We start from the raw sequence: 25,869 nt of genomic DNA on the forward strand, positions 1-25,869 counted from the left end.
AATATATGTCGGCGTGACTAGAAAACATATGTTGGCGTGACAAGAAAATATTTGTTGCACGACCAAAAAATGTAAATTGCATAGAAGCAGACTAAAAATTCACACTTGTTGATTCATTTGACAATATTGCACCATATATAGAGTAGAGAGGCAATAATAACCTGCGAGATTTTCTATCTAAATAAGGAAACTAATCACATTATCAGGGAAACAATCTCTAGCTAATCAAGGAAATAATCTCCAGCTAATCAAGAAAATAATCAAGTAAACAAGGAGATATCATGTACTAACAAGCATGATTTATTGGTCTGCTAACAAAACCAAACAAAAATGAAAAAACAAATGTTACGATATATGATTCACCATATCTCTATCCGTACTAGAAAATATTTTAGATTTCAGCACAGACATGGCTAAGCAGTGCAAGCAACCGTCACGCCACCGTCATTGAGTACGTCGATTAGGTCGCGCAATGGAGATTTCACATGTACATCCACGCTTGCACTGATGGACGCCGTATTGTCTCATCGTTGAATGTCGGGGAGCATGCGTAGTGAGACGAAGAGATTCACGAATATGTCAAAGCCAATGGATGATGTCTTGGCTTGTCGTTGAATGTCTGGGAGCGAGTGTAGTGACACGGAGATATTTGCGATCCTCTCAAATTGCGCCCACTAGCAATGGCTACAAATCCGGATCTAGAGATCTGCAGTGGTTTACGGGGTATTAGAGGGTAGATAGGAAACAACTGCTATTTAAAGGCTAACGAGATGGCTTTTTCTGGTTGCAGGGGTAAAAATTATGGATTTTTCAGATTGCGTGGGTAAAATTACTATTTTTTTTAGTTGCGGGAGTAAACTTCTGGCTTTTTCTAGTTGTGGAGTGGATGACGGTTTGATTTTCCAATTGCTCTAGTAACTTCCAGTTTTTCTCGACTGCGGAGTGGATGGTGCATTGAATAGTTATTTAGCATGATGGGAGTCAAATGTTGTTAGTAGATGGTTTAGGATAGAGTTGAACTTTGCCTTCAAGTCATGGTAAAAGCTCAGAAAGCTCGTTTAACGCCGGTGGAACCTTATTCACCACATGCCACTTGCACAATCTTTGTACTGTCCCGGGAAACACACGATCTATTGCAACACCCATTGCCATATCCTGGTCTAAATAGTGAAACAGTAAATGATCAATATAAATATGCAAATCAATTGACTTATGGTCTAAAGGAAATCACTCACCTGCTAACATGCATTTGGGTGGTTTTTCGTCCCCCATGCATCTCTTAAACATGTTGAAGAGACTCTCGAATGTCGCTACTTGTTCATCCCGCACAAGTGCAAAGACAAATATAACATTTTGATGATGATGGTTTGATCCAACAAACATACTAAGCGGCATGTCCATGTCGAATATGTTTGTCTTGTACATGGTGTCAAACGTAACCGCATCACCAAAATTTGTGTAGTCTGCCTGCATGCTCGCATGGCTCCAAAAACATTTTGAACCACTTGATTAAAGTCTAGCTTCACATCCCAATATAACTGACTATTCTGTGATCAAAACACATTGAAGAAATCTATTAACTTTTTTATGTCATTGGCGTTCTCTGCTCGCACATTCACCGCTTTCTTGTTTCAAAACAAAATGAAAAATGACCAATTTTGGCAACACAATTTAATTGCAATGATGCTTGTCGCAAAAACAATAATAGTAACATGTACATTCTGTATTATATAACATGAGATCGAGTCTCACCTGTTCTCGATGTCCCTCGCAGTCATTGGTATGTTTGGTTCACCTCCATGCATCTCGCATAGCATGTTCCTCAAGCAATTAACTGGAACCTTACTCCGTTGAATAGCGTCGACAAATTCCATTTCAACTGGATCCTGTTGCTTGTGACACTCCATCTGATTTGTTACCGTAGGGGTCTTTGCCAGAGGATGGTTGTGGTGTAACCTCAATTTATCTACTATTACATGATGTGCGGTCACATCATCTTCATCGTATGTATCCTTGAGCTTTCATATAAGCATTACAGTTTGTCTTCTTCGACATCTTATTGTGGACTCAAACCTAACCTAGCTTGTAAAACTTTCCTAGCCCTTCAAGGCAACAACATATCTCCCTAACTGTCTTCTTTGTTTTATCCCAACGAATCCCAAAACCTGCAAGACGGGTATACTCTTTGTAGAAGACGCATGCTATTTCTTCGTCCTTGAACGTCATTCTATTGTTGGAACAATGGAACTGTCTAATTCCAACCCCTAGGAACAGGAACAAAGTACGTACCATGTTAAATAATGTAACAATCTAAAGAAATTAGCAAATTCATTTAATTAATCTCGTTGAACTGTAAAAAAAAATCTTTTCTTACATGCGTGAATGTGAGACCCTCTTCCGATGTTCTCATCTCTTCCACTGTAAGTGTTGCTGGCGGTGTATTCCCATCGTGGTTTGTGATGACTGATGAGGCCTGTGTCGATTGCAACATACCCTCATTGGAAGCAGCGCAAGGAGTTGTGAGGGATGGACTCGATTGGATGTGTGTCATCGCCAGAGAAGTTGATAAATTCAAACCATGGAGTTTCTTGTACTCAGGAGAATTTGGGCATACCTTACTGCTCTCGACACTGGCATGTCCTGACCGCTAGAGATCTCTGTCATGTTTGTTCAACACACGGCGGTTGTAGTGCTTCCCCATGGCCACCGGAATTGGTCACTCCTGGCCACGTATCTCGATTGGATTGATTGTATTACGACGATAAGGATGGTGCGTGGCATTCACGGGATATTGTGATAACCGCCGGTGCTAATTTACTCGTTGATTCCAAAAATATATAAATCTAACTGATGCAAGTAAAAAACCGTACAAAAAATCGTATTGTGATATCTATTAAACCAGATAACAATATTTGTAGCAAACTAAAAGATGCATCTTATTCCGGCTTGATCTCATAAATATTCATGTAAAATAATAATAGCATTACGATTTCTCCAAAGTACCAAGCATCAGACCAGACTGGATAGTAGCTTAGAAAAGGTTCATGGGAACAAAGTGTAGGTAAATGGCAACAGGGGAAACCGGTTCATGTCATCTAAAAAGCCGTATAACAATGCACGCAAGCATAACCAACAACCCTTCATTTACTGTTTTATCGCTTGTACATTCCGGAAAAATTACGTTATTGTTACTATCCTTCAAAGTGTGCAGCCACTGAACCAAATTAATCGTGACAAGATCCTTCAACAAAATATACAGAATCATATCAGTAACATTACGTGCTTCTCCACATTCCGAATTTTCGTCAGTACAAAGATTTCAGCATGGCATATTTACATATCATCATTTTGCACACACAGCCTGACACTTCAGAAATTAAAAGCGCAACGGATTGACCATACTATTAACATGTCCAGAACACACACTGAAGCATTAACCACGATACAACATAGTTCTAATCATCACAAGTTCTGATTTATGTCACAAAAGCTTGTCAACCATCTCAAAAGATTGGCCTGATTTACCACCGGAGTCTTCCAGCATCAGCTCCTCCGTCCTAGAGAACGACGAAGTCACAGGCGCTGGGGGAATACCGGCCATGATGGAGAAGGGAGATTGGCGAAGGAAGCAGGGATTGAGAAGTAGGTATGATGGAGAAGGGACAGTGCGGAATTTGAAGTGACCGAAAAGTAGGCGAACAGGCGGAAGTGATGGGAGTTGGAGATGAGAAAAAATAAAAGGAACGAGAATAGAAAGCAGAATCAAGAAAGAAACGAAATGAAAAGAATATGGTTGGAATGGTTTTAAGCACAACATTGTTCGCGTCTCTTTATATTCCTCGTATAAAAACTAAGCCGGAACAAAGCAACAAGCGGTGGTCACGATTTACAGATTTTTCATACCTTAGATTATTTTTGTTTCATTTAGAAATGAAAATAGAGAAAAAATGTTGACAACATACAAAAACTATTTATTCAGTAATATTCATACGTGGTAAATTTGTGAACAATGGTTATTGAACATTACTCCAAGATTAGTGTTTAGTATTGCCCATGCCCTCGTCATGCACAATTAAAACAAACATGGGCTGGAACAACATATGGGCTGAAAAATGTGAGCCCACATAAGATACAGCATGCGCCTTGTAAAATAGCTTCCAAGAAAATAGTGTCAAGATTACCGTAATATAAGATCAAATAAACCGGACTATTTACTTTCGATAAAAAAGGGAAATGTTCATATTTTTATTTCATTAATTATACGAATCCGGTATTAAATGCGTAGATTCTGGTTTTAGTTCTTCCGAGAGCGTCGAAAGCAATTAATTGTTCCGGTAAGATGGTTGTTCTTACGGTTAGGGAAGAATTATTCCGGCTTGTTTAATCACGCGGGCGTGCGTTAAATATATTCCGATGGGATGCCTCAAGTTACGGTTTTGCGACGATTATCCGGTTTGTATCCTCTAGCGGATGTCGGCAGCAATTTTCCAATGGGATTAGTTATTGCTTCTGGTTCTTCGGTGTCGCTTCCGATTTCTCCCAGCTTGTGCAAGTGGGTAGTGCTGTCCTAATTAATCCTCAATCTTTTGACCCGCATGCAGCGTCATTGCCGCGTCTTCCCGGGCCGTCAGCAACAGCAACCCAAACACGCTGAGACTCCCAGGACCAACCGGCGATGCCAATACTGAATACACCCACTCATGAATCTGAAAATGCAAAGCAGAAAAATGGGAGAGGGACTGTCCAAGCAGGAAAGGAAAATTTGCTACCTGAGGAAGAGATTCATGTGAAAGCAAGGCATAGCATCCACATTTTCCTTCGATCTCGGGCGTCAGCAACAGCCTTGCTAATTGGTGATTAGGGTGGAAAATGGATAGTAGTTATTTGAATTATCTGATATTCATATCTGTCAAAACATGAATATGAATATCTATATCCATACTTGTTTCTGAAATAGATACTAAAATGAATACATTCAAATTCATTTTCGAGATTTAGATTCGAACGTGAATATCCGAATTCGAGGGTGAAAATGGATAATATCCGTATCTGCCTAACCGTGGAATCAAATTCGCTAAAGTTTTAGAAATTTCAGAGGTGAACGAAATTGATATATTCCAACCCAATCAAATTGGAACAAATTTTAGTCAAATTTGACCAAAAAATTAAATTTTTGACATGAATTTCAAATAAAATTTCGGTAATTCCAATTAATTGCAATTGTGAAAGATTTTTTTGCGCACTAAAATAAAAAAATTGTCGTTACGGATGTATGATATTTACATACAACCCGATCAAGTAGATATCCGAATGCGGATTCGCGTTTGAACTATCCGATTCATATTCATATTTGAGGATATTCGGATCCATATTCGTATTCGAATTAAAATATGTATAGTAATGTCAAAAGTGTACTACCCGATCCGTTTTCACTTTTATTGGTGATCTTTTTTTGATGAGGATATCCCAGAACAGTCACGCCTATTGCACAGCATGGGCTAATGACTCGAGCTCGAGCACATTGACTTAATTGTCAGGTAAAGTTATTTCTAGTTGTCCATACAAGTTCTTCTTCGAATTGGATGCTACTAAGGTCCTATAATATTTTTTTTAACGCTTCATAACTTGGGAGAAGAACCAGATAGGAGCAGAGTAACCAAGAGCAAGTTTGGACCGCTGGTCCGGATCACTAGCCACTACCATTTTAAATCGGCCATAACTCTTAACTCTGAAGGATGTTGGAGGCTCAAGACTATTTGATGGAAAGATCTCCTCGTCTACTTTCAGATGGATCTAACCTCACCATCAAATTTGACAGAAGCTGTCTGTAATTGACCAAAGAATGTTCGGACCATATATTCAGATCCTCCAACTATTGCCATTTTGAATCGACTATAACTCTTGACTTCGGAGGGTGGTGGAGGCTCATGATTATTTGATAGAAAGATCTCATCATCTACTTTTAGATGGACCAATCTCATCATCAAATTTCACATAAGCTGTTCAGATTCGGTCCAAGAATATTTGAACCCTCCAGCTATGGACCTTGAGCTTTATATCCAGTAGAGCCCATATGGACACATCTTTAGTTAGGATTTGCACCTCCTCGTGACTTTCTACCTATAAATACTATCAGCAATCGTCACTTTGAACTTGGGTTTTGTTTTAGAACTAAGATAGCTTCTGCTACTTACTTGTAAACGTGTGTGTCGGATAGATCACCCGATTTATTCGATTCAGAACCCCACCTTGATGTAACAGATTAAACCTCGTGGCTAAATTTGTAAGTTATTTGCTTGTTCTTACTTGTTTTTCGATTGTTAGTAGGTTTAAGGTTGTTTTTGGCACGATAAGAACAATAATAATTCAGAGTTAGTGTACCGGTTGCTAAGATGTAGCGCTCTTATGGTCGTTATAGTCGGATCGCCAACGTCGACTCCTTCTCAAATTAAAGTTTTCCTAGCTCTCAGCTCTCATCGAAAGATCGAAAATCCTCATCTAAATTATTTTTTCCTTAAATCAGTAGGAGAGCTGTTCGTCGTTGTATCATGGAGTAGTAAAAAAATGATCCAAAGTACATCGCCAAAACATGACGCACATCCCAAACAAGGAAGGAAAAATACGAAAATGGTGAAATGACCAACCCAGTTCGAGCTTGACTTGACCATGGTAGACTCAGGTAAACGCTCATGGAAGACTCATTGAAAGTCCTCCTGGTGGCGTGCTGGGAGGGACATGCTGTGCTCTTCTGTCTGCGGGACCTTGTACCAGTAGTCCTTGACGAAGGTTAGCTCTTATTATTATGATATAGGGAAAAAAGAAGTGAGTGAAATAAAGATGAAGTGATGTGAAATAAAATCTTATTTGTGGATGAAAATCTTAAAAAACTAGTTTAAAAAAGAGAAAATAAAAAATAGCTATAAATATGATGAGACATGAAAAATTAAAAATAGAATCTTTTCAAAATATACTAAAAGAAATAGAAGATAGTAGCCACTAAAAATATCCTCAGATTGAGAGAGACTTAAAAACGATTTGGTACATGCCAGTACAAAGTGGCTGGCCAAGCGCTGTCCTGTCGCAATCAACAGTAGTCTGAATTCGTATGACCCGCAGCGTCGTTGCCGTGTCTCTTCGCTGTCAGCCCGCCTTCACATGCATGCAGTACCGCTTGCAGCATCTACCTAGTACGTACTATTTTCTTTCCACAGAATAGTTGCAACCTCTTTCTTTATATACGTACGCTCTTCTTCTCCAAATCGAAGAGCAGGACACCACACATCAGTGCACTGCATCCACCCACCATCAGTATTCCTCTCTTCTCCAATTCAGACACTCACTTCTCCGGCCATGCCTCCCTTGAGCTGCATACTATTACTCGCGCAGGGGCTTCTTCTCTTCTCTTCCCTGCACACTCCCTCATGTTCCGCCGCCACAAAAGGTGACACTCTCATGGCAGGCCAAGTGCTCGCTGTCGGTGACAAGCTCGTCTCAAGGAACGGCAAGTTTGCGCTCGGCTTCTTCCAGCCAGAGCCAACAGGCATCATCAGTAAGCCCACCGTCAACACCGCCACAACCTCCTCCTCCCCCGGCTGGTACCTTGGCATATGGTTCAATAAGATCCCTGTTTTTACTACTGTCTGGGTTGCCAATAGGGAGAAGCCCATCGCTGATCCCGAGCTCAAGCTAACACAGCTCAAAATCTCAAGAGATGGCAACCTTGTCATCATCTTAAACAATGCCAGTACTGAATCCATAATCTGGTCCACTACTATTGTCAATAGGACGACACAAACCAGCACAAACGCGACTAGTGTTGTGCTCATGAACACTGGAAACCTAGCCCTTATAGCAGAAAGCCCATCTAGTAATATTCTGTTATGGCAGAGCTTTGACTACCCTGTAGATGTTGGGCTTCCGGGCGCCAAGTTAGGCTGGAATAAGGTCACTGGTTTGAATCGTCAGTACATCTCAAAGAAGAGCTTGATTGATCCGGGTCTTGGCTCGTACAGCATTGAACTAGACACCGACGGGGTGGTGCTCCTCAGGCGCCACTACCCCCCCTCTGTAGTGTATTGGTCTTGGTCAGCCGGAAAATTATCGTATGAACTTATACCAGTACTCAAGTCTCTGCTAAACATGAAACCACAGACCAAAGGTTTGTTTAACCCCTTATATGTCGAGAACAATGAAGAAAAGTACTTCACGTACACCTTATTGAATGAATCATCCTCCACATTTGTCTCCATAGACATCTCTGGTCAGATCAAGCTGAATGTTTGGTCACAAGTCAGACAGTCTTGGGAAACCATATATGCCGAACCTGAAGTTCCTTGCCTGGTGTCTGCTACCTGTGGACCCTTCACGATTTGCAATGATAAGTCGAGCCCATTCTGTGACTGTATGGAAAGCTTCTCTCAGAAGTCACCTCGGGATTGGGAGCTTGGTGATCGAACCGGAGGGTGCGTCAGAAATACTCCGTTAGATTGCACAGCTAGTAAGAAAAACACAAGTTCAACAGACATGTTCCACCCCATAGCTCGTGTCACATTGCCCCTTGACTCCCAAACCATTGGAGGTGCTACCACTCAGAACAAATGTGCAGAAGCGTGTCTCAATGACTGCTCCTGCACTGCTTATTCCTATAATAACAGCATATGCTCAGTCTGGCATGGGAAATTGCTTAATGTAAACCTGAATGATGTTACTGATATTACTGCTGAAGATGTTCTTTACCTTCGCCTTTCCGCCAAAGATTTGCAAAGTTTGAGAGAAGACAACAAAAGAAAACCAAATGTTGGAGTTATTGTCGCTACTGCAAGCATTACTAGTTTTGGGTTACTAATGCTCATATTGTTGTTAATGGTTTGGAGGAACAAATTCAAGTGGTTTGGTGTGCCATTACACGGCACTCACGGTAGTGGTGGAATTGTAGCCTTGAGATACACCGATTTATGTCATGCTACTAAAAATTTCTCAGAGAAGCTGGGAGGAGGTGGCTTTGGTTCTGTATTCAAGGGAGTGTTAAGTGATTCGACTTCTATAGCAGTGAAAAGGCTTGATGGTGCCCGTCAGGGAGAGAAACAATTCAGGGCTGAGGTGAGCTCAATTGGATTGATCCAACATATCAACCTAGTCAAATTGATTGGTTTCTGTTGTGAAGGTGATAAGAGGCTACTTGTGTATGAACACATGTTAAATGGGTCTCTGGATGCACACCTATTTCAGAGCAGTTCTACTGTCCTAACTTGGATCACCAGGTATCGAATAGCCATAGGAGTTGCTAAAGGATTATCCTACTTGCATCAGAGTTGCCGCGAATGCATCATACACTGTGATATTAAGCCACAAAACATACTTCTCGATGCATCATTTGTTCCTAAAATTGCAGACTTTGGGATGGCAACGATTGTAGGACGGGATTTTAGTCGAGTTCTAACTACATTTAGAGGAACTGCAGGGTATCTTGCCCCAGAATGGCTTAGCGGAGTTGCTATTACACCAAAAGTTGATGTTTACAGTTTTGGTATGGTATTGTTGGAAATCATATCAGGAACGAGGAATTCACATGAAGTATACACTAGCAGCAGTTGTCATGTTGCTTATTTCCCTGTGCAAGCCATCAACAAGCTTCATGAGGGAGATGTGCAGAGTTTGGTGGATCCACAGTTACATGGTGACTTCAATTTGGAAGAGGCAGTTAGGATTTGCAAAGTTGCATGTTGGTGCATCCAAGATAATGAGTCTGATCGGCCGACAATGGGTGAAGTGGTCCAGGTTCTTGAGGGTCTACAGGAGCTTGATATGCCCCCAATGCCAAGACTACTTGCAGCTATAACGAAATGCTCTGATGTAGCTTGAGTGTAATAATTCAAAAATACTTTGTAGTCGATGTTACTAGTCTTTTTTTTAGCAAAGTTTAAAGTTCTAATTGTTAGGAATTTTGGATACATGGAAAAAACCCTCCAATACAGAGGTAATAAACCACGAGAGACAAATCTCTATTAAGTTGGTACTATCCAACACTAATGTGGAGTGGAAGTAATAAAAGGAGGCAAGCTTCTAATTGCTAAGTTGTATCGTAGGGTTCATTGTGGTATGACTTATGGATTAATGAAAGTATTGAAGTCCTACGTGGATTTGTATTGCATAGTATTCATATGTGTGATATTGCGTTGCAGTAATCTTTCATATACCATTTGGTTGTGATGAATTGCATGCAAATGTTTGAATAATCTTATCAATTGTAGAAGTTATGTGGTTACGAGTGGGTTATTCTTAATACTGTCATTTATTATTATTATAACTTGAACTCTATTCATGATGTTTTGGATGATGATATTTTCTTAGAAGTCCTATTTAACTCTTAGAAGTTAAAGTCAATTATAGATGTTGATATCATTTAATATATGATAGATAGTTTTTTTATCTGGCTTATGTTATATTTATGTTTGCTATGAACATATTTTTATTGGTCTACTTTTAGAAGTAACAGTTTAACCCTGTTAAAAAAAATGAACATGATGAATAATGTAATTGCATCCACTTGTTTCTGCTCGATTACGGTTGTCAATTGTTGTCAATATAATTAACCTCACTTGTGTTGTGCGTTGTGGTAGTAGAACTCTGATGAGAGCCGTTTCTTGCTCGCTATTGATGTTTCTGCTAATTGGAATATCCTACCCGTGTAAGTTTTAAATTGATGTTTTAAATACTATGGTTTAAATATCTTGTTAAAGTAGTTCGCTTGCTGAAATTATCCGATCTCACTCTTGCATTTTCCCTCCTCAGGTTATCTTCTTGAAGCTAGTTTGGAGGGAAGAGCTTAGCAGCACGTCTTACACACTCATGACATCACTTACACTATTCAAAGTAATGTTACAGTAATAATGTAATAGATGCTGGTGTCGTTGCTTAACTATCTTAAATATGCCATAGAGTGGTCAAGTTCTTGTTCTTCTCTTTTACTAGGATATTGTTAAATGTTGGTGTGATGTTATTTCATAACATATACATCTATCTGCTGTTGCTTTCGTGTTGCCTCTCGTTTTAAGAGAGATACTGCCGAAATATATATATATATAGTTCGATATGCTTGAAGCGTAGTTAAATAGCATTCCAGATTTCTATGGGACCCTAGGATGTTACATTATGCGTATATACTCCATAGATAGATATTCGACAACTAAGCATTTGAAGTTTGAATCTCTTATAAAGTCTATCAACCTAGTTAAGTACTAGTTCCAACTCACAAGCCGGCAATGATTTTCTTTGATGAAGAATAGTTACATCATTACATGGGATAACTTCTGCTTATTATCAAATCTATCTTGTAAGCAATACACAGACAACAAGCATGAAAAGATACAACTTTGGTGGGTTGGAAAAGAGCTAGCAATGGGCAAGAAGCTATCTGACTACTTTGGTGTATCTTGGAGTCAGTAAAAGCTTGGTTTCAGTGTTTGTTTTCTGTATAGAGATTTTTTTTTCTTTTAGATCATTCTGTATGGAGAACTGGAACATGGTAAATTGTTTAAAAGGAGACACTGGAATATCATTCGATTTCTTATTCTCTTCTGTCCCTTAAGATTGTCTAAGAAAATGACACATCATGTCTTGCTATATAGTGCCCCCTGCTGTTTTCCTTTAAAAAATGGTAGCCTTATTCTGCAAGGGCGTTTGTTTTTCGTAATGATGTTTTTATTTAAATCTTTTTTGGGCTAAAATTAGAAAATCGTGCTGAGAAAAAGTAGTCAAGCGCGTGTCTAGCGTTGCAGCCTACATAAGGGGGACCCTTTTGTGTTTGATCTGGCTCAACTTTGGCTATTGTCCTCATATGCATGTATCTTGATCTCCCATGAACAAACACTCACCGCGGAGCAAAAAGTGTACTAACCTCATTTGGATATCTAGTTTTCTATGTCAGCAGATAACTTACCCCATTACAGTCAGGTTACAGACAGATGCAGCTGATTCTTTACTTGTATTTCGCTTTGAACTCTAGACAAATGAACCCAATGATACTGATACCAGTAAGATTTGTTATTTGTTCAATTTTCTTTCTGGATGGTTATGTTTGATGACAAATCGTTCTGGATGACCAGCTTGAGAATCCAAAGTATACTTGAATCCCTGCAACTATCCAGCTTCACATTGCGACGACCTACACGTGACTGATGGTCGGTAGCTGAAAGGAATTCCTGGTATGCTTTTGTTCACTCAAGAACCAGCAAGGAGCCAACACTGTTCCTGCTGTCATCACAACTTCAGGAACCGGCCAAGCAGTGGTTTTGGCATGTCTCGTTAAAGATAAACCCTGTCCTGATTACTTTAAACTAGGCTGCTGTTGAGTTTTGGAACATCCTAACAAAATTTAATGAGATTCTTATGTTTCGCAGTTTGGACCTTGGCGTCAAACAAGTGATGAAGCTGCCGCCTCCTGCCTACAGAATACTACAGGTACAAATCCTGTTTGTTTGACAGATATCTTGTCATTTACTGCTAGAAAATATATGAGTTGAGCCGCATGAAGCATTGATGCCTATCGTGCCATGCAGTTGCATTTTGCAAACAAATAAAATGAAGTAGTACACCATAACATTGTCGATTTGTTCAGCGAAACGCTTGTCTATTGCTGTATTTTTGTACTGGTAGCTTTGACCTGTCAGTCAAACTATCAGCTGTTCTTCGCTGCTCCTTCTGGCGTCTGCCACTGCAACTCCACCAGATGCTAACAGCTTAGCAGTAATTACATTGTTCTTCTGCTCCATCTGCCGACTTATTGGTTCTGGTTTTGCAAATACGTTGAACAATTGGCTGCGCCTTTGCCTTTGGTCTATTTCTGAATTTGCCGTTCGATCTTTGTTCCAGAACACGACAATCGTTGTACATGATCATGACCTAGTTATTCGCTATGGATGCACTCGAACCAAAGCAGTGTTGTACTCAGCACACGGGACTTCCCCCTCCTTTTACAGTTTGTTGTGATTGCAAATCTCTCTCCATCACCTTTTCTCCCTCCTGAACAACAGAAACAGAAAAGGTGGTAGCTTTTTTCATGGCCACCCGACTCACTTTTGCAGAAGATTCTTTGGTTTGTTACGGGCAAATGGTTTGCTCCATCCATTGGCGCTGTTGCTTAATGCTGTAACTTTAATAGCCACTCACAGAGCCACAGGCGCAGGATCAGATGGTGAGAGAAAGGAATCTCTCTCTCTCTCTCCAGTGTCCGTGCTCATCAGCTGGGCCTGTTGTGCTTGGATTACATGAGTGAGCCATCTCTCTCAGAAGAGAGAAGAGAGAAGACAAGCCATGGTGGGGGGAGAGCTGAGAGCTGGCAATCATCAGATCAAAGGGGCTCGCCTTTTCACCACCTTATGGTGTTGCTGTGAGTCTGTCAGTCAGTGGCCAATGTTACTCCGCTTGCAGCTGTTTCAGTCAGGTACCCCGTAACCATTAAGGTATCTCCAATTCTTCACAATCACTAGCAAATCTAAGAGCAAAAACATTCAAATGTTAAAAAAAAAAGAGGCATTCAAATGGTCAAATGGAGACTTGATTGGTAGTTTGTTTGTTCCCCTTCTGGACAATGCCACGACGACGTTCCTAATCCTAGCTAGTCTGTTGCAGATCTGCCTACTACTGCTTTGCTTTTGCCAATCTATTTGTGGACACTTCATTTGGATGGGACCTCAACCTTGTTTCGTTGCCTTCCTTAAAAGCATCATGTTGAGAAAAGCCCAAGCATCCGCAAACATTTTTCATGGAATGCACTAGCAGCTCAAAACTTCGTTTTGAAGCCAAGGATGCAGCAGTGCAGGTGCGTAGCGTGGAAGAAGATGGCATGGCAGAGAAAGAGTTGGGCTGGAGCTGGAGTACTCGACACTCTACAACACAGTGCTCCATGGACTGACTGCAAATGCGAGGTAGGTGGAAGCAGATTGATTTGTACAGGGCAGGGAAGGAGGTGATAAGGTATGGTCAAGCGGTGTACTTGTGAGTGCCAGCAAGTCAGTGCCACCCTTGCATCATTTACTCACCACTGTGCACCTCACCTCACCACGCTACACAAGAGAGCAGCTTGGAGACATGGATGACAGATGGCGAAGAATGTATCAGAAGAAGAGCAGCTGGGAAGAAATGGACAAAGAAAGATCCATAGCTAAAACACAAAAACCTTTGCTCCAGGAAAATCAAGAAAATTAAACAGGGAGACAGACGCATCGCATTGCATCCCCCACAGCAAGCAATCCACAACGCACATTGCTTTTCATCTTCACAAGCAAAGAAACAAAAAGAATGTTGCTTTGATGATCCATCTCAGGTCATGCGTCTGCGTCACCCCCTGCACATCTCCTGCCTCTCCTGCGCCGCCTCGCCGGCGGCGACGGAGGAGGCCCTGGGAGTATTCGTCACCGAGTAGAACACCACGTCGCTCACGCTCCTCCTCGCGGAGACCATCATCCCCTGCTGTAGCAGGTGAGACCGCTTGCAGTGCGCGATGGCGCCCTGGATGGCGCCCTCCTCCGACCCGGCGCTGCTGCTCCGCTTCAGCGCCGGCGTCGCCGCTGCCCTGAAGAACCCGTTCGCGTTGCCGCAGGACGGCGTCGACGACGAGGACGAAGACGAGGACGAGCACAGAGGCGAGACCCCCGGCGGCGGCGACGCCTTGGTGGCCACCAGGCGCACCCGCCGGATGATACCGGAGAAGGACATTCGGTGGCTGCACACCTCCTCCTGATCCAGCGCGCTCCCCCTCGCACTGACGCTGCCGCTGCCATTGCTGTCGACAACAATGTCGCAGGGCTTGGTCAAGAAGAGGGACCTGATGTACTCCCTGGACGCCCACCGCCTCACCACCTTGAGCCTCTTGGCCCAAGACTGCTTCTTGGCGGCGCACACCTTGGCGGCGTCGTCTCCCCCCTCCACCGCATCCCTCTTGACCCCTTGCACCTGCTCAACCTGCTGCTCCTGCAGCAGCCTCTGCACGAGCTGCAGCCGCGGCGGCAGGTGGAGCGGGAGCAGGTTGCCCTTGTAGAACAGCTCGTCCGCCGGCGACGCGAAGGCCTCCTCCCTGTTCTTGCTGCCGCCGGCGCCGGCGCTCTGGAACTCGAAGCGGGGCGAGGAGGGCTGCAGCGGCGTGGCGGTCGGGGTGAGGTCCATGTCGATGTAGTCGTCCTGGATCACCAGTGTCGGGGGCCTCTCCATTGCTGCAATGCCAAATGCAGCTTTGTAGGGAGGCAGGTAGGAGAGAGGATTGGAACTTGGATGGTTTATAGGGTTTTGGGCTAGCTGAGAGAGGTTGGGAGCAGTGTGCGTGACAGTTTGTGTTATTGGGTAGGGGAACGTGGATGTAAATTCTTCAGAATATATTCTACAAAAGATTTTTTCTTGTAATAACACGTGTTTACTTATTTTTTTTCTCTTTAGTCTAGTTATTACATCACGAAATAATATTGATAAAGTCTCACGAGCGTCTTTCTATATAAAATCTAATAGAATTTGCTTCTGGGAAATAGACTGTAAATGCAAGTGCAGGACCAAGTTATCTTGATCTGGCAAGAGAGGAGCTGGAGGGATCATATGACCTAACGTCGCTGACACATAAGGGTCCAAAGAGGAGGGGCTCACATGTCACCGGCGACATTAGGATCAGGTTCCAGAGGGGAGAGGAGTGTGAGGTTCCCTGTCGGCCTCTCTTCCAATAGAAATACAAGTGGCTGTATGTGATGATGAACCAGGATCATCTTAGCTTCTGCTTGGCTCGTTTTGGCCTTTTTGATTAGTTTTGGGTTTGGGCGTTCCATCCTTTTTCCGTTTGATGAACTGTTTTGCAGTTAGGAGGGCAAGCGTGATGCCGGCAGGCTGATTCAAAGACCAGCTGCCGCTTATGCATTCTCTAATCTAATCATGCTCGCCCATGACAAGGAGGAGTGCTTCTTTAATTCGAAGCAATTTTCAGCTTATACACAAACAACTCTCCGATTCGAATCAGCATTTTAACTCTTGAGGGAGTGCTAAAACGCTTTTAAAAAACGGCACATTGCCTCTAAGGAGTTTTCAGTGTATATATAAAAAAAACAACTCTGATTGGAAACAGCATGTTTTATATGCATCAGAATCAGTACTGTGCATGCTTGTTCATCAGAATCTTAGGGTGATGGCATAGTAAGACCCTATTTGTTTTAGTGTGGATTGTCGCAATCTGTACTATACGAAAAAGCTTTTTTCATTAGATTATGAATTGTAAAATTTCGTAGTATAACTTAGTTTGTGAATTATGATAATCAACTTTTAAATTGGAACTGTTTGTTCTTGTTTTTGTTTTTTTGGCTAAAATCAATAACCAGAATAAAAAAAACAAACAGGAATTGTTCCCTTTGGCAAGTCATGTCCATTCCTCGCTGCATACCGGCGTTGGAGCATCGCAGTTATAACGCGCCATTCAATTCTCAATGCAATGCATGCCGGCTTTCTGACTGGATCGTGTCCAAGCTACCGGGAAGGAAAGGAAGAGAGGCAGTAGGTGCTTGGGTTGCAGCAAGCAAAGGCAAGGAGTGACTGAGGCATTTCAGGACAGAAAGGCGGCCAAAAGGCAGGCATGAACGGTTAAAGATGCAGAACTTACTATGAAGATGGTAGCAAATGTACTGTAGTATCAGTAGCTCCGGTTGGTAAGCGCGGATGGTAAGCTTTCTGTCAAAGCCTGACCAAACCACATCATGGGCTCACCATGTTTCAGAGAGAGAGATGTGCGATGTGCGATGTGTCTCTCTGTCTTCTATCTCACAACAATGCTGGCCACCAAACCAACCGGAGATGGGTTCCTTCATTTCTTTTCTCTTTACTACCGCAGGTTAAAGTTAAACATACCTTTGGACTGATGTTACAGTGGGGTTAAACCAAACAAACACGCTTTTATTTTGCTACAATTACTGGGGTGCGTAAAGCTGCCAGCATTCATTCAGTCACTGCTCACAAGATTAGCTGCCGGCAGGCGATTAGCTTGTTTGACCAGCCGTTGGCCTTGATCCTCCGGTCCAAAAGGGCTCCAAGCTTCAACAGTGGAGTGGACTGAACTGGGAGCTCAGCTCTCAACCCAAAGGGAACCCTAGAGATGTGTGCACCCTGAGGACAGTGCTTGTGTAAGCATGTGACTCAGTCCCACATACTGTGCAAAACCACTTGTTCAGTAGTCCGAGCCCATCGTTTTTTATGGCTAACCAACTCATTGTTTAAGTTGGATCACTAACAACTTTAGAGCAAGAGAGCACTCCTAGTACTGTGATTATTTTAGAACTACGAGTGTAGGCATCAAGATTCAAGAGCTGCTGCTTCATCTTTAGTTTATCTGCATGTGAAGACTGTCAGGGAGTGAGCTTGGTATGATAATGATTCAGCCCATAAGATTGAGATTGCACTAGGATTCGAGATCAATGCCAACGCAGGTGATGCCAGTGTTTTATGTGTTTTGCGGCCTGTGACACAATTGGTTTATGTTGCTTTGGAGCTAAACAAGATATCTATAACACTTTTGCTGCTCTCCTTTCATTTCAAGCAAAAGAGAGCAAATGTTGTAGCGCCCAAGAAACATAATGTTCTCTTTGCCAACTTGGCCTAGCTAGGTTCTAGTTTGATTCGAGATCAACCACGGTACTTGCTAGGAGTGCAATTTAGACTTGCTTTCGAAAAGGAGTGCAATCTAAGCACCGGAAGTCGTCTTTACTTTCTTTCATGAGAGATTGTGAGGTGTGTGTGCAGCACACTCGATCTGCTGGTTCATAAGCCATCAGAGCATGGCCGGTCCTAACATTTCAGGGGCTCAGGGCAAGTAAAAATGGAGGGTCCTCAAAAAGGACTGTTAATTTTAAAAATAAATTATGAATTTATGTTTTTGTATTGAAAACTTATTATATCTAAACAATATTCTTTGTCTTAAAATGAAACAGAAAAAGCCCTCCGAGCAGTTATAAGCAAAATGGACAAAGACACAATAAGATAAAATCATCATCTATAAACAATGGTGCTCTATGAAAATAAATTTGTGAAACCCTTTGGACCAAAAGAATAGACCTACATAGCTTATAGAAAGTTCCTATATATGAAATAGCTTGTTTGTTTGAGCTAGAGCAAAGATACTTAACTAGAAAGACAAAACTAATTAATACGCCGAGCAGTGAGTAGTCAGCAAAAATTTCCTTGCCTAATTAGCTAATTGTAACAGACATAAGGAAAGGTAAGCACAGCCAACAAAATTTCAACGGTAAGCAAATATTAGCTTTCAACCTGAGTGCAGATTTTAGTGTGAATGGGTCGACAAATTTTTTTATGGAACAAGTTATTGAGAAAATAGAAAACTTTAATGTTTTCGTGGGCCTCTTCTATTTTGGACCGGCTGGCCTGTCTCCTCTTTGTGGCCCGGGCCCATTCTCGGTGTGCTCTAGGTCTCGGCTGACGCTAAGGTTTTGGGGACGGGTCTCATTTTGGCTGGCGGAGATGCTGGGAGCGGGAGGCTTGGCGGCGGCTCAACCGTCTCCGGGTCCGACAAGCTCGGGAGATTGGATGGCGTCGTCCTCATGCCTACTTGAAGGTCAGCATCCTCTCGGAAAAAGAAGAAGAGACTGGAGTATTCCTCTCGGTTTTCCTCTCTAATCTCTCTGATTTGGCTTGATTTCTGATCTGGGACCGGAGCTTCTCTCTCTGGAGTTGGTGCTTCGGTATTTGGGGATCGAGTGGAGGAGCAGCTGCTCCTGGTGTTGTTCGGTGCTGCACAGCTGAGGCTCGCCCGCACTGCAGTGGCTGTGTGGTAGAGGCACTGTATCTCCGTCTTCCTCACTCCGGCCGGCAACGACGGGTTGTTGGATTTCTGGAACAGCGGCATCAAAGTCGTGCCTTGCCTCTCTGATTAATCTGTTTGAGTGTATAGCACTGTGAGTATATCAACTCTCCTCTCTCTTTCTCGGTTAAATTGGACAGCTCAGATGTGCATGCTTAGTTGCTCGATGATGATGAGATGTGTAGATATATAGAGCAAATTTCTTGAGTTCTATAGTTGTGATATGAGATAAGTCTGGCTCTGTGATTCACTGCCATCACCTGGAGGTTATTTGAGTGGTTGACACTCGGTTCCTGCACCTTAGGTCATCAGTGTGATCCCTGTATGTGTGCTCTTATGTTCTCAGTTATGTTATTTTTCTCTGGTATTGATTTTTGATGAGCTAGCAGTGGAGAACTGTCTTTGATAGCTGGTTGATCCTTTCCTGTTGTGCGGCAGTAGACTGCTAGCATTGAGAAACACTGAGAACTCTTTTGATCTGTATAGTTCTTTTCAGTATGATGAATTGAAAAATTCTGAGAGCTAGATTAGACTCTATCTACTATTGTGGCACTCTGAAATTTTGCTCTATTCATGATGCTTATTGTGGAACAATTTGGGAGCAGAACATTTATAGTTCTGGGGCCAATTGTTATTTCATTTCTGAGAGCACTAATGATTCTTTATCACATCTGCTGTCCAATTATATATTACTCATGATATGTGTTATTTTAGTTCCTCTGTCCTATTTCACTCAGATCATGTGGATTGTTGATGTGCTATCAATATCTTATATACTTATGTATGGAATTATGGAATCCATGCTCTTATTATCACATTTTATACAACAATCCAGAAATCCAACTGCTTCTGTGATGGCTAGTTCTGGCTCTTCCACTCTACCACCGTCGTCCTCGGACGCGATAAAACCTGAGATTTTCGATGGACCGGCTTTAAGCGCTGGCAGGCTCGGACGAGGCTGTGGTTGATGGAGCTCAGACTATTCTGGGTCCTCACCGAAGAGCCGCCCGCCCTTCCGGGGGAAGTCGTGCAAGACGAGGTCGAAAGAACGCGTCTCAGCGCGTTGATGGCCCGTTGGGAGAAGGCAAATGCCTCAGCCTTAGCACGTCTCTTGGCCGTCCTATCGAACAGGCTCTTTGACGTCTACGTAGGGTTCGGAAAAGCACGAAAGGTGTGGACGGAACTGAATGACAAGTATGCTGAAAGTGACAACGGCAACGAGTCCTTCATGGTGGCAAGCTACCTGAACTTTCGTATGGGAGATGGCAGATCAGTAATAGAACAAATCCATGAGTTACAGCTGATCGTGCGTGATCTAGGCCAGTATGGTTGTGTTCTCCTGGAGAACTTCTAGGTTAATGCTATTCTGGCCAAGCTGTCCACTTCTTGGCGTGACTTTGTCACTGCACGTCAGCACTTAAAGCAGCGATTGACTCTTAATGAGCTCATTGCTGCTATAAATGTCGAGGAGAAGTCTAAGGCAGGCTATAGTGGGGTGAAGGCGCCTGCTCAAGCTAATCTTGTCGAACACAAGAACCATCCTAGGAAGAATGTGAAGAAGGAGAAGGCTAAGCCTGGTTACTCTGGACTGAAGGCAAATACTATGAAGAAGAAGAAGAAGCCTGAAATTGTCTGCTACGTCTGCGGCGGGTTGGATCACAAAGCCAACAGATGCCGCGACCGTAAAGGCAAGGGGCCAACACATGAACAGCAGAAGGTTGCCAAAGCCTAAGTGCATGTGGCAGTTGCAACAGCCAATGATACCGGCAAAGGCGACTTCACTAGTGGGTATGTACCTGAGGCTTTTATGGCAAATTCACTAGTAAGTTGGTGGGTTGATACAGGTGCTACAAGGCATATTTGTGCTGATCAGGCATGTTCCTCTTCTCTCCAGGGCGCAGACGGTGGATCCGTACTGATGGGGAACGGGGTCTCGGCAGCAGTGCGCGGAGTAGGACAAGTGAGCCTGAAGCTGACTTCCGGCAAAACTCTTGTCCTGAAGGACGTACTATTTGTGCCTGCCATGACCCACAATCTATTCAGTGGATCAATGCTGTATCGGCAAGGAATAAAATTAGTCTTCGAGTCGAATAAAGTAGTGATGACCAGGTGTGGATCATTTGTAGGGAAAGGATATGATTGCGGAGGCATGTTCCGCATTTCTATTCTTGATAGCTCTGCAAATATTTTCTATTCTTCATATTCTAATAAGAACATTGATATTTGGCATTCTCGCTTATGTCATGTTAATAATGAAGCAATTGTGCGTTTGAGCAAGATGGATCTTATTCCTACATATAAGTATAATAAGAGTCATAAGTGCGAGGTGTGTGTGCAAGCTAAGCAGCCCCGCAAACCGTTTCATACGGTCGAGGGGAGGAGCACCTCGCCACTAGAGTTGATCCATTCTGATCTTTGTAAGATGAATGGAATATTAACCAAGGGTGGCAAGAGATACTTCTTTACTCTTATAGATGATGCCACTAGGTTCTGCTATATCTATTTGCTAAGAATTAAGGATGAAGCATTAGAATACTTTAAGATCTATAAGGCTGAGGTGGAAAACCAGCTGGGGAAAACTATAAAGAGACTGAGGTCTGATAGAGGTGGGGAATATATTCCCAGAGATTTCTCTGAATTCTGTGAAGAAAGTGGCATAATTCATGAATTTACGCCACCATACTCACCACAGGCCAACGGAGTAGCCGAAAGAAAGAACCGAATAATTTGCGACTTGGTTAACACCTTGTTATAAAGTTCTGGAATGGCTAACTCATGGTGGGGTGAGGCTGTTCTTACTGTTAACTATATCCTGAACAGGGTCGCTCCTCGGAATCGCGAGGTAACCCCTTATGAAGGATGGAAGGGGAGGAAACCGAATCTGTTCTTTCTTCGCACATGGGGCTATTTAGCTAAAGTTCATGTTCTCCTGCCAAAGAAAAAGAAATTAGGACCAAAGACTGTCGACTGTGTCTTCCTAGGGTATGCACACCAAAGCACAGCCTATAGATTCCTAGTGGTCCATTCTGAGGTCTCAGACATTGCCGTTAACTCGATAATGGAGTCTCGGGATGCGACATTCTTTGAGCACGTCTTTCCTATGCGAGCAAATGAAACCGTTTCCCATGATTTTTCTTTTGATGACCATGTTCCTCAGGGTATTGATGACACAATACCTGATCTGGAACTTAGGAGAAGCAAGAGGCAAAGAACTAGAAAACCATTGGGAGATGATTTTGTCACCTATGTCATGGATGATGAACCTCGAAACCTTTCAGAGGCATACGCTTCTCCAGAAGTGGAGTACTGGAAGGAAGCAGTCCGTAGTGAGATGGATTCAATTATCACTAACGGAACCTGGGAGCTAGCAAACCTCCCAGTTGGATGCAAGCCGGTCGGCTGCAAATGGATCTTCAAGAGAAAGCGCAGACCTGATGGTACTATAGAAAAGTACAAGGCCAGACTAGTGGCTAAGGGTTTTACGCAAAAGGAAGGAGAGGACTATTTTGATACATATTCTCCTGTTGCCAAGTTACCCACTATCCGTGTGCTCTTAGCACTAGCAGCCTCGCATAATCTCCTTGTGCACCAGATGGATGTCAAGACCGCTTTCCTCAATGGAGAGCTGGATGAGGAGATTTATATGCATCAGCCAGATGGATTTGTGGTAACAGGACAGGAGCGTAAAGTATGCAGGCTAATCAAATCCCTGTATGGTCTCAAACAAGCCCCTAAGCAATGGCATGAAAAATTTGATACTACACTAACTTCAGTGGGCTTCTGTGTTAATGAAGCCGATAAGTGCGTGTACTATCGCTATGGTGGGGGTCGAGGTGTCATTCTATGTTTATACGTGGATGATATATTATTGTTTGGGACAGATCTGGAAATGATTAACCAAATCAAGTCTTTTCTATCTTAGAACTTCGATATGAAGGATTTGGGAGAAGCTGATGTAATCCTAAACGTCAAGCTCCTAAAGGACGAGAATGGGATAACTCTCAGTCAATCCCATTATGTGGACAAGGTGCTTACACGTTTTGGTATGATAGACTGTAAGCCTGTAGCCACGCCTTATGATCCAAATGCTAAGCTGAAGAAAAATGTAGGTCATGGAAAAGACCAGTTAAAGTATTCACAGGTGATAGGTTCCCTCATGTACTTAGCTAGTGCAACTAGGCCTGACATCTCATATGCAGTATGCAGGTTGAGTCGTTATACGTCCAACCCAGGGGATGATCATTGGATAGCACTGGAGAGGATACTCAAGTATCTTAAGGGGACAAAGAACCTTGCAATTCACTATTCTGGCCATCCTGCAGTAATAGAGGGATTCAGTGACTCAAACTGGATCAGTGACTCAAACTGGATCAGTGACTCAGATGATATGAAAGCTACGAGTGGATATGTTTTCACTCTAGCAGGTGGAGCAGTGTCTTGGAGGTCATCTAAGCAGACCATCCTTACTCGCTCCACGATGGAGGCTGAGCTAGTGGCGCTAGACTCAGCAGCCGTAGAAGCAGAATGGATTAGAGAACTCCTTTCTGATCTACCGATAATGGATAAACCAATTCCGGCTGTTCTCACCTACTGCGATAACCAAACCGTTCTGGTTAAGGTAAAGAGTAGGAAGGACAATATGAAGTCTTCGAAGCACATAAAACGGCGACTCAAGTCGCTCAGGCATGCTCTAGTGACGGGTATAATCACAGTGGATTATATTCAATCTAAAAGGAACCTTGCGGATCCTTTCACAAAAGGAATGGCTAGAACAGTCATTCAAGCGGCGTCAAGAGGAATGGGATTATTACCCTATGATAAAGTTCACACCGGTAGTAACCTACCCTAGGAGATCGGATATCCCGTGAACTAGGCTCTAGGAGAACAAGCTGTGTGGATATAAGAGCAAATTGATCCCATTTGCTGCTATGCTCTGCTGTAGGAGAGGGTGAGCTGCTGGCTCTTAATGAATTCAGTGCCGAATGGCAATAGATATCATCCTACAGAATATCTAGGAGAATTCACCTATGTGAGTGTGATTGTGTGGTCGTGATCACAGAGAAGTCGGGTACTTCTCTGAGTGGCACTCATGAAGTAAAGGTACTTGGACATGACCATAACGTCCAACCCGAGAGCTATGGCTAATACAGCCTCGTACAGGGTGTTGCTTGTGAGGAGGCTCTCACACCAAGGCTGAGGATCAAGGTATAGTCCTCCTCATCCTGTGTGAGCCAATCCACATGCAACTAGGTAATTTGTTCAAACCCGAAAGGTACATTCTACTCAAATCCTGTATATTAAACCGGTGACTACAACATTAAATTTTTGGTGGGGATTATTAAGAAAATAGAAAACTTTAATATTTTCGTGGGCCTCTTCTATTTTGGACCGGCTGGCCTGTCTCCTCTTTGTGGCCCGGGCCCATTCTCGGTGTGCTCTAGGTCTCGGCTGACGCTAGGGTTTTGGGTACGGGTCTCATTTTGGCTGGCGGAGATGCTGGGAGCGGGAGGCTTGGCGGCGGCGCAACCGTCTCCGGGTCCGACAAGCTCGGGAGATTGGATGGCGTCGTCCTCATGCCTACTTGAAGGTCAGCATCCTCTCGGAAAAAGAAGAAGAGACTGGAGTATTCCTCTCGGTTTTTCTCTCTAATCTCTCTGATTTGGCTTGATTTCTGATCTGGGACCGGAGCTTCTCTCTCTGGAGTTGGTGCTTCGGTATTTGGGGATCGAGTGGAGGAGCAGCTGCTCCTGGTGTTGTTCGTGCTGCACAGCTGAGGCTCGCCCGCACTGCAGTGGCTGTGTGGTAGAGGCACTGTATCTCCGTCTTCCTCACTCCGGCCGGCAACGACGGGTTGTTGGATTTCTGGGACAGCGGCATCAAAGTCGTGCCTTGCCTCTCTGATTAATCTGTTTGAGTGTATAGCACTGTGAGTATATCAACTCTCCTCTCTCTTTCTCGGTTAAATTGGACAGCTCAGATGTGCATGCTTAGTTGCTCGATGATGATGAGATGTGTAGATATATAGAGCAAATTTCTTGAGTTCTATAGTTGTGATATGAGATAAGTCTGGCTCTGTGATTCACTGCCATCACCTGGAGGTTATTTGAGTGGTTGACACTCGGTTCCTGCACCTTAGGTCATCAGTGTGATCCCTGTATGTGTGCTCTTATGTTCTCAGTTATGTTATTTTTCTCTGGTATTGATTTTTGATGAGCTAGCAGTGGAGAGCTGTCTTTGATAGCTGGTTGATCCTTTCCTGTTGTGTGGCAGTAGACTGCTAGCATTGAGAAACACTGAGAACTCTTTTGATCTGTATAGTTCTTTTCAGTATGATGAACTGGAAATTCTGAGAGCTAGATTAGACTCTATCTACTATTGTGGCACTCTGAAATTTTGCTCTATTCATGATGCTTATTGTGGAACAATTTGGGAGCAGAACATTTATAGTTCTGAGGCCAATTGTTATTTCATTTCTGAGAGCACTAATGATTCTTTATCACATCTGCTGTCCAATTTATATATTACTCATGATATGTGTTATTTCAGTTCCTCTATCCTATTTCACTCAGATCATGTGTATTGTTGATGTGCTATCAATATCTTATATACTTATGTATGGAATTATGGAATCCATGCTCTTATTATCACATTTTATACAACACAAGTATACTATCATGGTGGCGTCTTCAGATTCCACTGATGAAAAGTTGATGAACAGGAAACAAATACTCCAAATAGGCGGCACTAGCCACGGCACGCCTACTCATAAGTTGTGCAAATTTCTCTTGGCGGGAGTGAGGGATTAATCAAGTTTCTTGCCGCAAGTTTAGTGCTTCAGTCTTGTACAATACGTATACTATTTTTTTTTTGACAAAAAAAACAGAAGAGCTGCTTTTCGTTCATTAGAGAGAAAAAAAGGCCAGTATAGATCTAGGAACAAAACTAAAACATTGAAAAAGAAAAGCTATCTAAGTTAAGGCTAGTACGTATACTTAGTAACTGACACTAATCAGCAAGGGTCCTGCTGGCAGGGC

The 25,869-nt window shown here is 42.9% G+C and overlaps 2 protein-coding genes across 2 annotated transcripts; one reads left to right on the plus strand and one right to left on the minus strand.

Annotated features, from left to right (window-relative positions):
* The first annotated feature begins 7,197 nt into the window (after nt 1-7,197).
* LOC133884600 (G-type lectin S-receptor-like serine/threonine-protein kinase At2g19130) lies at nt 7,198-11,569 on the plus strand. The gene is made up of 2 exons (XM_062324064.1): nt 7,198-10,687; nt 10,792-11,569. Exon 1 carries the CDS (start codon nt 7,351-7,353, stop codon nt 9,859-9,861), a length of 2,511 nt encoding a protein of 836 aa, XP_062180048.1. The 5' UTR covers nt 7,198-7,350; the 3' UTR covers nt 9,862-10,687; nt 10,792-11,569.
* A 2,593-nt stretch (nt 11,570-14,162) lies between these two features.
* On the minus strand, nt 14,163-15,305 carry LOC133884601 (probable membrane-associated kinase regulator 3). The gene has a single exon (XM_062324065.1). It carries the CDS (start codon nt 15,205-15,207, stop codon nt 14,338-14,340), a length of 870 nt encoding a protein of 289 aa, XP_062180049.1. The 5' UTR covers nt 15,208-15,305; the 3' UTR covers nt 14,163-14,337.
* Nucleotides 15,306-25,869: the final 10,564 nt, after the last annotated feature.

The sequence above is a fragment of the Phragmites australis genome, chromosome 11 (genome assembly GCF_958298935.1).
Source record: "Phragmites australis chromosome 11, lpPhrAust1.1, whole genome shotgun sequence".
Classification (NCBI taxonomy): domain Eukaryota; kingdom Viridiplantae; phylum Streptophyta; class Magnoliopsida; order Poales; family Poaceae; genus Phragmites; species Phragmites australis.